We start from the raw sequence: 15,428 nt of genomic DNA, 5'->3' as shown, positions 1-15,428 counted from the left end.
TTAACTGAAAAATAACATCGATTATTATTGCAAAAAACGACAATTATTTATTGTTTAACGCTTTTGCTGCCAACAGAGGAATTAAGAGTTTAAGAAAATTTTTTCGAATTCTCCATGAATCTATTCCTGTGAATGCCACACTCTCATCAATAATCATATTTTCTATACATTGTGCATTTTGCAATTTAACAGTTATGTATCTGAGCGTCCAACTAACCGAGAGGGTTCAGCCATCCAGCAGTGTTTCATTTCCAATCAGACTTTAGATTCGACAATCCGACAGCATTTCTCACTTTTGCGTTCGAATGCAATTTTTCCATCACATTTCTTTTTTTTTCAAACAGTTTCATTACAATTTAAATGCTCGTTCGGATTGGTGACGCTTTGTTCGTTTGTTATTGTTTTCACTTTTGCTGCTCTGCCGCTAACCAATTTTCAATTATTTCCCCATTGTCCAGCTTCATTGCCGGCAGTGAGTTGGGCCAGGCAGCAGGCGGGTAGGCGGCGGTCGTCAGGCATTGAACGACATTGATGACGGCAAAAAGGCAGTTCGATTAGTCGAAATCATTTCAGCGGCAACGATGATGTATTGTGCTTTTTCCGCCGTCCGTGCGACGGGGTTGGGGTGTGTAGGATGCATAACAAAAGTGTTGACTTTTCGCGTTGGAAAGAGCGGCGAGCAGCGAACCCCGTAAAAATGCTGCCAAGCGAAGAGAAAAAATAAAATAAAATGGCGAAAACAAAGAAAATCCCGTAAATTGGTTGTGATATGAAAGCGAGCGCGTCATTCACCGCCATCACCAATACTATGACGGAGCAAAGCGGCGCTTGGCGTTCTCGATTATTTTGCACCGAAGCGGGTAGAGTTTTGTCATTTTTTGTTATTATTGTATTGTGAGATATTTCGGCGTGATAGCGTCGAATTCACCGCCGGCATTGTCTGTCCGTTATATTGTATGTTTGTATGAATGTATGAAAGTATACAAGTATTCAGGTTTATCTTTGCTTTATTGTTTTGTGTAATTTGTAGCGTGCTTTTGCGCAACCGAAATTTTCACGCAACAAAAAACCAAAGTTTACCTAAACAATAACTGAGCGCTTTGCAACAATTTGTAAAACGCAATGTTTTCATGCCCAATGGACTGTGTAGGCAACAATGGCTGCGTGTTGTGGTTGCGTTTAAGCAAATTTACACTTTATTATAGGCATTTAAATGTCGTTTAAAAGTTATGAAGACGGAGTTAAATGAGAATTAGTCAAAATTCGTCATAGAACTCATTGAGAGCACAGTGACCCGTTGGTATAGATCTACACTCGTGGTCACGCAAATCTTACCACCTCTGTTTTTGCAGTGTTTTTGCCATTTCCGCCATTTAACTTATCAAACCTTTCTAAAAATTAAAATATATACAGAATAGGATATAATACTCAATAAATCAGTAGTTTTGTGGGGAAATAATTTTAGTTTATATACTATTTGTTATAAGGAAACTACGAAACTAATTTTTCTCTTATATTTTAATAAGAATCTTTATTTTGTATTCTATTTTTTTTTATATTTGAGTAATTTTTGCATTGTTTTTTATTTAAAAATATTTAACTAAAAGGTTTAATATGCAGTTGAAAGCGACCCTTTTAAGATAATCTATGGATAGCACCATCTGTTCGAGGATATGTCTTTCTCCTAGTCCCAACTCTACTGTAACGCTCCAAACGATCGTTCTGTTTCATTTTTTTTAAAGTGATAATTGTTGGATGGCTACATCCTATTTTTCTCGCTATCTCACGAACCGACATTCCTTCTTTCCTTAACGTAAAAATAATCAATTTTTTATCACGCGTTAATTGCTTATATTTAGCGCACGGCATAAAGACGTTCTACTTACATACTTTACGATTTCTCACGAACTATTCAAATATATTTGTCAACATATCAAACTTCAATGTCAAATAACGGTTCTTGCACAGATCACAAGAAAAATTTATTCAATTCCCAATATAACCGTTACAATTACAGCTAAAGTGCATACATATATGCGTAAGAAAATTCACTGGTAAGGTTTGCGTGGCCTTGAGTGTATTATCTACTATCAAAAGATTCAAAAGCCTTGTCGAAATCTTGGAGCAGTCGAGGAATAAAGTAGAAAGTGATCATAAGTATCCAATTCTCTTCTTTTTATAAATGGTAACCAATACTTAAGGGCATGTCAAATAAAATTCTAACCTATGGCCGCGCTGCCAATGTTGCGTGTGATTTTCTCAGAATATTGCCTTCTAACAAGAAGAGTGAGAATTGCCCAGGCGATGTTTATTTTCCGTTTTTTATAATTTTCTTTTTAAAACAAATTTTCCAAAAATTATAATGAATCGCGAAAGATGTGGTTGTTGGTTGTAAAAAATGGACCATTTACATATATATATTTAGATAATATTTTCTCGAAAAAAACGTAATAAGTACTTATTTATTAGACGAAACTTCATTTGCTCGCAATTTACTTATCTATATCTGATGCTAGCTTTATGTATATAGAGAAAAGAAGTGAAGTTAGTAAATAGTTTCGAAAGAGATGTACATAGGTTAAAAAAAGAGACCAGTCGCTAAAGAGTTCAAAAAACTCCTACTTCTCCACCTTCAGGCTATAAATTCTAACAACTTCACTACACCATAACAATAATGAATCTAAAAAAGAAGTATCCAGTCAAGACAAAGCATAAAGCCAGATATTATTAACCACCAAGCAACGAAAGGCCTTCATTGCAGCCATTCTAACCAAATAAGTATTGGTTATAATACCGGGAACTCGACTACCTATTAGTTAATTATTTGATATTTCAGAGAGACAACAGACTGAAAATAATTAAATTGTTGTAGCTCGACTTTTACTTCCTAAACTGGAGTCAATTAGAAACTAGAAAACCGTTAACTTCGGTTGCACCAAAGCTATAATATTCTGCAAAAATACAAAATATTCCTTACACTTCATTTTGATCGGTCAGTTTATATGACATCTATATTAACAATTTCTTCGGAGATTGCTTAGGATAATAATCAATGTCAAAAAGTTCTCCCTACAAGCGTTTTATTCTGATCGTTCAGTTTGTATGCTAGCCATATGCTTAAGTGTTCTGATATCGATGGTTCCGGTTCTTGGTGCGAAAAAATATCTCAAAAATTGAAGGACTAGTTCGCGTATATAATGACGGACATGACTAAATAAATTGATTCAGCTCAACATATATGTATGTATTTTTATATGGTCTCTGCCGTTTACTTCTAGTTACAAACTTCGTGGCAAATTTAATATACGCTTTTAAGCTCTTAATAAGAAGCAAAACACTGATTGAAAGTTGTTAGGAACATGCACAATAGGTGCTTTACGATTCTCAGAGAACATAGCAAGAAGTTAGGAGAGCTTCTTGTCGTCAGCAATCTCGTCTTTCTCTAGTTATAGATAAGCAGAATGTATATCATATATATATGTAGTATTACTTAAAATCACGTAAATATAGCTATTTGAGTTGCCTTGAAGATGGCGATGTCAGGCTAGTTTGAAAACTCATAAAAACTATATGAAAACGAAGTTGTTTTTCTTAGAAGATGGCACCTTGTGTGCTTGAAACAAGGTCAATACAACGATTGCTATGCAGCTAACATAAGCCGTTTCCAAGAAGTGTTACAATACCACCTCAGGCGGCCTACTCATCTTCACACGTGAAGCATTCGAGAAACAACAAGAGATGTTGTTTATTTTTGTAAAAAAAAAGAGCAAAGCAAACTGGTCGAAGACTTCGTATCAAATAATTCAAGAGAATGTCACAAATGTATTCCAGGAAAAGGGTATTAAACTTGTTGACAAAGGCAAAGAGTGCAAATATGGACAAATTGAAACGTCAATCAAGTCGACCAAAACACGCTTTTCGTGGAACCAATATAGAAAACGAAGAAAAATGAGAGCAAAAAAGAGCAAAAGCAGTGCTAAAAATTATGACTACAACCAATAGAAACCTCTTAAGCAACCAAAATTAATTAACACAAAAATATTGCGTATACGCCGTGTACAGCCTTCGAGTGGCCTCCAAAGTTAAGTGCTAGATCTTGTTTACCAATGAACCTAATTATTTTTATTTGCTCAATAAAATTGCAAAATTTTAATTGCAGCATGAACAAGAAGAGCAACAACAAAGGTTTTCATTGTTTACAACAACACACAAGTGAGTGCAAATGGGTGTGTGTGTGCATGCATAAATTTTCTAGCTAATTTTTCAATCACCGAGGCTGTGTGGCATGCTCGGCGAACAAAAGCACAGTAGCGTGCACACAAATGCGAATTTTTGTAAATACATATCTATGTGTGTGTGTGTGTGTGTAATTGCATGGGTTCGCATTTGCGTGACGCAAGAGTATCTGATTACACCGAAGCGATTACAAAGCATCCTATTTGTTTATTTCCACCAGCCGTGGCAATATTTCTATGCACCGGACTAATAGCAATTAATGCCAAATGATGCGTCACAATAACGCCAATAATAGCAACAATGAAAACAACAAAGGTTGAGGCATTGCATTGCATCTGGCTACTCGCCGTAACGGAACATGTGAGCGTGTAAGCGTCTGCAGAATTGCTTATAAATTTCAATTAAGTTCACAAACTGACAACTTACAAACATATGTATGTACATAGTTAATGCGCATGCACACACTCATGCATACAACTATACAAATACACATGTATGTATGTATGTATGTATATGTGCACGTGTGTGCATATGGCAACTTGGAAGGTTACGAAGCGTTGTAGCATTGGCGCAGCGGTGCCTGCAAAGCCAACAAATCAAATAAATTGCAAATATTGTATGAACTTGAACTGCGCTCTGGGAGACACAGTCTGCCGAAGAAATTATAATGTGACTGTGAAATATGCTGATTAAATTTGATTTAAGCCTTGCTTATAACAACAGCAATAATTGTGTGTGTTACTTTTAGTACAGAGTGTGCCAAAATTAATGCAAGATTGGAATTAAATACAGGGTGTCCCAAAATTAAGATTTCAATTTGCCGTTATTTCAATTAATCTTCACAGTTGACGAAGTTAAAACACTATTCTGAACATATTTTCTATGAAATTTTCGAACTGCGGCCGTCAAGCTTCCATTATTTTTGAAATGTTTTTCAATAACGTAGACATGTTGTTCTTGTTCTGTCATGTAACGCTCCATTTTTACTAAGCCTAAACTGTCAGCTGTCGATTTGCCTGGTTTTTTAGGGTTGTCAGCTCTTTACTACATAAATGGCGCTAAATTTAAATTTGGCGTTAGTTTTGGAGCAATTATTTTTGACACACCCTTTTGTTGAAAATAATTTGTAACTTCTCAAATCTAATTTCTTCCTCGTATTACCAAAAAAAATTTTTTGAAAAGTAGGTTAGGTTAGATATTTTAGCTGTTGACCATTCAAAGATCATATCAAAGCAAGCTTGTTCTTTTTGGTACGAAAAAATTGTAAAGAAGGGTAAACACTTCCCAATTAAGTCGGTTGTTCATTTCATTCTTGTTTTTTGGAAGGGAAGCTACGCACTTAAAGCACAGAGCTTTTGGAACAAATCAAGGTAGATAACTGAGATGAAAGACATCTTAAAGAACTATTGGACATAAGAACGCTGTCGGCCCAACGGATGTTGCGTTTGCTCACTCAGGTCCAAAAGCGTAGACGTGAAATCACTTTACAGCAGTTGATTATAGTTAAGTGGAGAGCCTGCTTTAGAAGCTTTAAAAAATCGATTTTTTTTTTGCTTAAATCTCTTTAAAAATTATCTAAGAATATGTCCCCAAAGTTGAGGATGAGAACTCGAAATATTTTCGAAGCTAGAAGGGAAATAGTGACCGAGCGTCTAGCAGATATATGAGCGCTTGAGCAGAAAGCGAAAACTTTGACGCGCGATTTCTCGGTTTTTCATTTTTACGATCTTTCTTAATTGGCGGGCAGGATAGAATAAAAGCTAAACGTTGCACGGAATTGGGGCAAAGTTTATTATATTTGACATTAAATTATCTTCTATTTAAACTAAAAAAAAACTCAGAAAATTCAAGTTTGAACATATTTTTAAAAAACATAAAGTAAAATTTTTTTTGGTCAAAAACCACTTTTTTCAATTTTAAAAATTGTAGACTTTTAATTTTTTTTTTTTGGATTTTTATCAGTTTAACTAGAAGATGAATTATTTAAAAATATGAATCTCTTTGAATTTTTTGTTTCCCTTGCGACCTGTATCCTGCCCGCCGTCCAACAAATCCATATGCGAGATCCATCGGGCCATTCCCAAAGGCAGAATATCAAAGATTTCGTATCCAAAAAAATTTCGGAGGATTTTTAAATATATAACTATAAACCCTAGAAATTTCGCTTTAATCAATTATTTCTTTCCCTCCCAAAAAAATTCTCAAAAAAATCGATTTTTTAAGCCTCTAAAGCAGGCTCCTCCCTTAAGAGCAATCCGAAAGAGTATATACATACGTCGAAACAGTGAACACAACAAGGCAGAACTGCTTCGAATAAAGTGAAGTCTGTCCTATCAGGCAGAAAGATTCTGTAATCTACAAACAGTCACAGTGTTATACAATGTCGTATCGACGATGAATTACCGAAGTAACGCTTTCATTCGGGGAAGAAAAAAGTTTACACAGTTCTACAGATCCTTTGCAGTGCTAAATACTTTGATACTTGAACCAGTTTCTTGAACTGCGAAGCTCTTAGATATCTAAGTCGATTTCTAGATAAGACCGAACATAAGGAGAAGAGGTTTTCCAATGTCTCTTTCATACCTACTTCCCTGCAACGTTTGTGATGTTCATACGGCTCGCACGTGCTGTCAGTAAGTTGTGACCTTTAATTAGATCAATGAGTAGAAAGATTGTTTGTTTTCCTACCGCTTACTTGCACATGATTTTGGCGACCCTGCATGCCCCGCCCCTAAGCCATTAAATCACACCCTGATCCGTCTGTCAGCTTCTTTGGCTCGGTAGTCAAACGAATGGCACTTTTGGTATTCTTATCAGCTATTTCGATCCCCGGAACGCCGTCGTGACTTGGAACCAGGTATATATCCAACTTTCCCGCTCCTAAGGCTTTAAATCGCACCCTGATCCGTCTGTCAGCCCTTTGCGTATTTCCTGAGCTGGCTCGGTAGTCAAGCGGATGGCACTTTTGGTATTCTTTTCGGCTATTTCGATGACCGGAACGCCGTTGTAGACTGGATCGGAGAATATATGCAGTTCTGGCAGCCACTTTATCTATATCTACTGGCTCTCTGCTTCTCAAGACATGTTTCTTATATTGTATTATCAACTAACTCTCGGAAACGGGCGCAGAACGAAAGTTCTTCTATGCGATTTCATTATATTTAATATTTTTACCTCCTTCTCAAATTTTTTCTATAAATTACAACCTCAACTAACAAAAATATATTCCGCTACCCTTTCCAGATGATGCAGCACGCCTGGGACAACTACAAGCTCTATGCATGGGGCAAGAACGAACTTCGACCGCTCAGTCAACGTCCACATTCGGGCAGTATTTTTGGCATCTACGATCTGGGCGCCACCATAGTCGACGGTCTGGACACGCTCTATCTAATGGGGTTGGAGAAGGAGTACCAAGAGGGACGCGATTGGATTGAACGAAAGTTTTCGCTGGACAACGTTAGCGCCGACCTGTCTGTATTCGAGACGAATATACGCTTTGTGGGTGGCTTGTTGACACTCTATGCATTCACCGGTGATAATTTATATAAAGAGAAAGCACAACACATCGCTGACAAGCTGTTGCCCGCCTTCCAGACGCCCACCGGTATACCATATGCGTTGGTAAACACACGCACCGGTGCGAGTAGAAATTACGGCTGGGCATCAGGTGGCAGCTCGATTTTATCCGAAGCTGGTACATTACATTGCGAATTCGTTTATCTCAGTGATATAACGGGTAATCCGCTGTACAAAGAGCGTGTACAAACTATACGTCAAGTTTTGAAGGAGATTGAGAAGCCAAAGGGTCTATATCCAAATTTCATTAATCCCAAGACGGGCAAGTGGGGACAAAGTGAGTGTGAATTGTGGTTAAATGAGGAATTTTTGAAATCAATTGTGTTTTTGTTTTTTTTACTTTAGTGCACATGTCGCTGGGCGCTCTAGGCGACAGTTTCTATGAGTACCTACTAAAGGCTTGGCTGCAGTCGGGTCAAGTTGACGAGGAGGCTCGCGAAATGTTCGACGAAGCCATGGTGGCGATTAATGAGCACATGATACGCACAAGTTCGGGTGGTTTGACTTATGTCTCAGATTTGAAGTTCGATCATTTGGAACATAAAATGGATCACTTGGCTTGCTTTGCGGGTGAGTAAACATTTTTGTGGACTTTTTCATTTAATTCTTTAATATTTCGATAATGTTGCAAACATTTATTTATTAAACTTTTTTTGTACATACATATATGTGAAGGTGTTAATCCAAGTATACGATTATCACAAAAAAAAATTAAGAAATTTTTCCAGACGCCTTATTTCTGTCTAGGCACCCGAACTAGATTAAGAAAACCCGAGACTCCAGATTTTTTATAACTATTTAAAACCTGACTAGAGCATTTTAAATTTAAGTAAATAAACCCCCGAAAAAGTGTCGGAAACACCAAAAGGTTTATTTAGAAATGACCAGCGTGACGAGCAGAGTCGATTTAGCTATGTTTGTCTGTCTGAATATATGCTAGCTAGTTTCTTAGTTTTCAGAGGGTACTCCGCCGTACATAAATCCGGTCAAGTATCAACTTCTTAGACGCGTTTCTACCAAGACCCAAAAGGACCCGAATTTTTATATGGCAAAGTGGCACTTCTTTTAGGATAACTGTATAATTTTTGGTGCTAGAATAGAACAACAACAATAATAAATAATTTTAGAATCGGAGTGGTAATTTTTAGTGTCAAGAATTATTTGTTGTGTTCTCCTTAATAATCATAATAAAACGAAAAATTGAATGGAACATTTTTTTTTAATTTAATTTCAAGCTTCAAAATAAAATTGGAGGTTTGAAAAAAAAATTGTTAAAAACAAATCAAAATATTGAAAAAAATTAATCTAAAAAAATTAATTAAGGAAAATGTATTTGAAAATTAAATTTCAAATTCGATTCGAAGTCGTAAAAAAACTTATACTTGAAATTATGAAAGAAAAATTAATTTAAAAAACAAAAATTATTGAAAAATATGTTTAAAAAAAATTATTAATTTTTGAAAAATTTAATTTTTAATATTTTTTTACTTTAATTTGAAAGATTAAGAAAAAGTTATTAAAATTTTAATTATAATATAAAAATTAATAATTTTTTTAACGTATTTTTCAATAATTTTTAAATTAATTTAATTTTTACTTTTAAGTTTTTTTAATTTTAATTTAAAAAATTAAGAAAAAAATATTTAAAATTTTAATTATAAAATAATAACAATTAATTTAATTTAAAAAGAAATTATAATCAATTAAATAAAATTAATTTAATTAATTAAATTTACAAATGTTATGTAATTTTTTTTATTCTATGAAGATTCATTTTTATTCATATATTGTATTACATACATACATACATATGTACATATAATATATATGTACATATGTATGTACATAGATGTAATTTAAAGAATTCTTGTAATTTCAAAAATCCAAAAAATCAAACTTGGCGTTGTAAAAACCCATAAATTGCTTGTTCAAAAAAATTTCAAAAAAAATTATTAAAAAAACCATTGAAAAAATGAAGTAAAACATTAATTAAGAAATATGTATTAAAAATTTCAAATAAAAATAATAATTTAATAAAAAAATAATTACTAAAATTAATTTAAAAAAAATTGTAAAAAATTAGCATTAACTAAAAAAATGATTAAAAAGGCGAATATAAATAATAATTTAATAAAAAAAATAAAAAAATTAAAATAATAAAATTAATTAATTAAAATAATTATAAAAAATTAAGTAAAACATTAATTAAGAAATATGTATTAAAAATTTCAAATAAAAATAATGATTTAGTGAACTTTAATTAATTAAAAAAAAATTAGCTAGAAAGTTTAAATTTTTTATTGTTTAGTTTGTTTGTTGTTAGTCCATAAATAGTTTCCATAAAAGCCTTATTTTAACTTTTTTCTTCACTTCATATACACAAATTAAAATTAAGAGACATTTATATTAGTGCTTCCACGAATCATCAAAATAGTTATATAACTAGGTATGTGCGATACAAGAAATATACAACAAATTTCTCTCATCTGCAGGTGGTCTCTATGCCTTAGCTGCCAGCACGCGACAAAACCAATATGCCAACAAATTTATGGAAATTGGTAAGGGTCTCACAAATACCTGCCACGAGAGCTACACAAGAACGCCAACCAAATTGGGACCAGAAGCTTTTCGGTAAGTGAACAATACGCCAACTATATGGTGACGAATCTAACGTCGGCTAAATCTTTTTTTCTACAACAGCTTCAGCGACGCCGCCGAAGCGCGTGCCTTGAAATCACAAGAGAAATACTATATACTGCGACCGGAAACGATGGAGAGTTACTTTGTGTTGTGGCGTCTGACGCACGACCAAAAATACCGCGACTGGGGTTGGGAGGCTGTGCAAGCGCTCGAGACCTACTGCCGTACAATGCACGGCTACAGTGGCATCAAGAATGTCTATCAGGAGAATCCGCAGAAGGATGATGTTCAGCAGAGCTTCTTCTTGGCGGAAACACTTAAGGTTTGCTGACTGCTTTATTTAATCAATTGCTTGTATTTTTCATTAATTATAATTTTGCACTTTAGTATTTGTATCTGCTCTTTTCCGACGACTCGCTGCTGCCACTGGACGAGTGGATATTCAACACGGAGGCGCATCCATTGCCCATACGTGGCGCGAATGCATTCTATCGCGCGGCACCACCTGCCCAAACGCAAGCAGATGAGAACCGTTAAAACTTGACAAGAGAAATATTGCAAATATTTCACTGACGAAATTTTGAGTCTGCCGAGCGTCTTTGACAAAAATGCAGTTATTTGTAATTAGTGTTTTTATGATTTTTTTCTTTTGACAAATAGTTACTTTTATTATGCTTTTTAGACACACATTGACATGTAATTTAGCGTAATTATTTATAAAGAAGTTGGACGTGTTACGTAACCAGATTTCTCAGCGATTTTTCAAATGAGTTTAATTTTATTTCCTTTTTATTTTAATATTTTTTTTTGTTGTAAAAATATGTATGCCTGTACATATGTATGTATATTGTACTTGTAAACTGACATTTGCTAATTTTCACCGCTTAATTTTGTACAGTTGTATAATATAAGTTATATGTAATAGTTATTATTGTAGCGCTTAATTATGTAAAAAAATGTATTAAGCAAAAAAAAATATTTTCGAAATTCAAAATTGCATTTTTCACACACGAGACACGAGAAAAACTTCACCCATATTAAAATAATTTAGTTAATAACACATGCATGTACCATATGTATAATTATTTTCACCATTCCAGACATTTTTTTTCTCTCTACATCCTTGCATATTTGAACTGTGAAAATGCCAATATAGAAACTATTGTTTGAAATGCAGAAAGCGAGTAACAGTTGTATTTACTTATGAAGCTTTTTAACAGTTATTGTCGACGCATACAGAAGCAGTGAAGTTGTAAAGAAAGTAAACTCGAAATTTAATATAAAATTAGTTAAAAACAAAAACATTGTTGCAGTACTTTTTTTTATCTTGTATGGCAAAATATTTGTAAAGCTTGTGGATGCATAAACATTTTTTGGTGTTTAATTTTTATTTAGCGTGCTCTCAAGACGTTAAAAATGATGTTTTTGTCATCAAAATACTTTATAATAATAAATTTTATATTTTTTTTTTCTAAATTTTTGAAATTAATTAATTTTATATAATTTTTTTCTAAATTATCTTTTTTTGTGCAATTTTTTTTTAGCGTTCTCTGAACGAAAATGATCTTTTCAACAAAATAATTTATATTAATTAATTTTATATGTACTTTTTTTTCTAAAATTATCTTTTTTTGAATACATTTTTGAATTATCTCTTTCTTTTGTGATACATTGTCCGTCTTTAGCAAGATTTTTAATTTTATACTACGAAAAATTAAGCACCTAATATTATATTTAAATTATTTAAGAAAAGTATATTAAATTTTCTTAAATAATTTGGCAAATGCTATACATTATATTTTTTGCTATTTTTAGAAAAAAATTTTTACATTTATTGAAAAACAAAAAAAAAACAAAATTTAACATCGTTATACACTGCATAATTCTTTGTTGCAGTAACCCAAGGTAACATGTTATATTTTTTCAAGTGTTGAGAAGCGCATATACAAATTTTTTTTTACATGAAAATTCTTCTTTAATGATATTTGTTTACAGTAATTTTAAATGTTGAAATGTTTACAGCAAAGAGAGTTAAAATTTCAAAATTATTATTTTCGAAAGTTATTTATTGCCGAGTCTCATACCTCACAATACTCAAATTTTGGAGAAAGTATTATTAAAATTGTTTTTAACCACAATTAAAAAATGTTGTAAAAAATGTTTTTAACTTTTTTAACAAATTTCAAAGTGATTAATTTTAATTTTTTATCTTTTTAAAAAACAAAATTTTTATGAAAAAATATTTTTAACTTTTTTAACAAATTTCAAAGTGATTAATTTCAATTTTTTATCTTTTTAAAAAGCAAAATTTTTATGAAAAAATATTTTTAACTTTTTAAACTAATTTCAAAATGATTAATTTACATTTTTTTAGCAAAATTTTCGAAAACATATTTTAAACTTTTTTAACTAATTTCAAATTGATTAATTAAATTTTTTTATTTTTTTTTAAACCAAAATTTTTTTAAAATTTATGAAAAAATATTTTTGGCTTTTTTAACTAATTTCAAATATTTTTTTGTATCTCGAAAACAATATTTTTGAATATTTTTAACGCTGTAGTTTCAAACATTTTGAACAAATAAAAAAATAAATTTTTTAGCTGCTTCAGGGCATGTTAACTCCGTATTCGAGTTAAAACAATATTCACTTGCACTTTTTTCTCATACGATTCGACTAAATCTTCTTCTTCTTTATTGCCGTATACACCGCCGACTATGTACTCTGTGTAAAAAATTCTCAATACAAAACATGGCAGCTACAAAATTTCAAAACTAATTTTTTTTCTGAAGTTTTTGAGTTTCATTTTTCAAATGACTATAACAAATTATTACTAAACAACAACAATAAGCATACAAAGCACGTACTTAAAATATTCATTCTGTTATTAGCAAGTTTTCTAAATTTAAGAAATGAAATTGTTACATATATGATATTGGTAGAAAATGACAAAGCGTTTTACTTTGAAAAACATAATATTTTTGCAGGACCTCAAATTAAAATTTTCAGAAAATTATTATTTTTTAATTTAAAAAAGCTAAACAATTTTTTTTTTTTAATTCTGTTAAAATTCTTTTTTTTTTATTATACATATGTCAAAAAATATTTTTTTATCATATGTCAGATTTTTTTTAATTTGTCAAAAAAATTTTTTTCAAATTTTGTGTGCCAAACTTAACTTTTTTTTAGTTTAGTCGAAAGTTTGTTTCTATTTTTGTCAAAAATTTTTTTAATTTTATTTCTAAACAATTTTAATATGTATACACAATTTTTTTTAATTATATGTAATTAAAATTTTTTTTTTAATTTTATATCTAAAAAATATAATTTGCACGAATTGGTTTTTTAGTTTAGTAAAAAAAAAAATCTTAATTTTATGTTCAAGAAATTTTAATATACAGAAAAACAATTGTTTTAGTTTGTCAGATTTTTTTTTTAATTTTTTTAAACATTTTTTTATTTTAATTTTATGTCAAAAAATTTTCTTTTCGAAAGTTTTTTTTAAATTTTTTAGCTTGAAAAACAAAAAATATTTTCACAAATTATTTTTATGAAAATATTTATTTTTTCTAACGAAATAAGTTTTGGTTGTCACATTAGCAGATATTTTTCCAGTAGATAATATCCCTTCGCATGCTTTATTGTAATTTTTCTTGAATACAACACTGCATTAGAAAACTAAATATAAAAAACAACTTCAGAATGCCAGCAAATCAAGAGAGAAAACGAATTCTGAAGCAAATGGTTAAGAAACCAAATTTTTAATTCAAAAGCACTGCTCCAACAACGCAGAACGCATTTGTCTTTTGTAAAATAGCGCTAAAAGAGTTACTTTCTGTATCTAACGGTATTAATGCGAAATGTACAATGTCTTATATGAATGTATGTAGCATAAACTCTAACTTTGCTGGTTTTAGTTCAAGACTAGTTACAAATTAAAACACAAAAACCCTAAAAAAAAATAAATTTATTTAAATTAAATACAAATAAATGAAAGTAAAATCTGAAAATCACAGAAAAGTGTGTATAAAAACTCGAAAACACTAACAAATATGTAAATATTTAAATTTCAATACACTGCAATGATTTATAGCATAAAAAAACTAGTAAATTACAATTAGATTTATAACAGTACATCTAGGTGACTAATTTAACTGTAATGCAATTTACTTTATCATAACAGCAAACAAGAGAAAATCAAGTTATATACAGCAAAGATAATTAAAATTTTAATAAAGCATTAGTAACTTAAATTCGGCATACAGTTAGCATAATAACTGTAAATTAACTGTAAAATGCAACATGTGTAAATTGCATGCAAATTTGTCAGTAGAACAGAATCTCCAAAAATAGGCTAATTAAATAGAATAAAAGAGAAAAGTGAAGTGAGCATGACACAGAGAAGTCTGAACTTCCCCACATTTTTTGCAGGAAGTAGGAAAATATAAAAGGAACTTTCGAAAGCCAAGCAATGCAAGAAAATCAAAGTAGGCGCTAAGCCTTAAACAAAAGAGCGTAAAAGAGAGAGAGAGAGAGAGAGAGAGTGATAGAGTGATGGAGTGCATTTGTGCAAAGTATTCTATGTAATACCGGAGGCGTGAACTAGACTAAGCCTTACATATATTTATAAAATATGTACTTGTATGTTTATTGTGTAAGTGAACACAAATAATTTGCAATTTTTCCAACTCTAAACTAGAAAACAATGAAATAAACAAAATCTCTCTAAATGCAACTCTCTTAAAGCAAATTTACTTGCAATTTATCTATAAAACTCTGAGTAGACAAATTTTAATTTTTACACTTAAATTTTTTTTTTTAATTAAATGAATTTTCGTTTTCAACTTTAAAGAAAGAAAATAATTTAATTCCACATGCGTACACCAACATGACATGCATTCGGCAAATGTCGTGGCAAACACGAGTATGTAAATCATAAATTGTATATACATTATATACATACATAGAAATAA

At 31.4% G+C, this 15,428-nt stretch overlaps 1 protein-coding gene across 4 annotated transcripts in view; it reads left to right on the top strand.

Moving 5' to 3' along the window:
- LOC126760680 (mannosyl-oligosaccharide alpha-1,2-mannosidase IA) overlaps positions 1-15,072 on the top strand; it is a 325,234-nt gene extending 310,162 nt beyond the window's left edge. For all 4 annotated transcript variants that reach the window (XM_050476517.1, XM_050476516.1, XM_050476515.1 and 1 more), the window contains 5 exons: positions 7,480-8,092; positions 8,161-8,385; positions 10,308-10,446; positions 10,516-10,777; positions 10,843-15,072. In XM_050476517.1, coding sequence (XP_050332474.1) covers positions 7,480-8,092; positions 8,161-8,385; positions 10,308-10,446; positions 10,516-10,777; positions 10,843-10,992 — 1,389 coding nt within the window. In that variant the 3' untranslated portion in view covers positions 10,993-15,072. The remainder of the gene's footprint in view (positions 1-7,479; positions 8,093-8,160; positions 8,386-10,307; positions 10,447-10,515; positions 10,778-10,842) is intronic.
- Positions 15,073-15,428: the final 356 nt, after the last annotated feature.

The sequence above is a fragment of the Bactrocera neohumeralis genome, chromosome 5, assembly GCF_024586455.1.
Source record: "Bactrocera neohumeralis isolate Rockhampton chromosome 5, APGP_CSIRO_Bneo_wtdbg2-racon-allhic-juicebox.fasta_v2, whole genome shotgun sequence".
NCBI lineage: Eukaryota > Metazoa > Arthropoda > Insecta > Diptera > Tephritidae > Bactrocera > Bactrocera neohumeralis.
The sequence above is the reverse complement of the archived record's forward strand: the minus strand, read 5'-3'. Positions and strand labels throughout refer to the sequence as shown.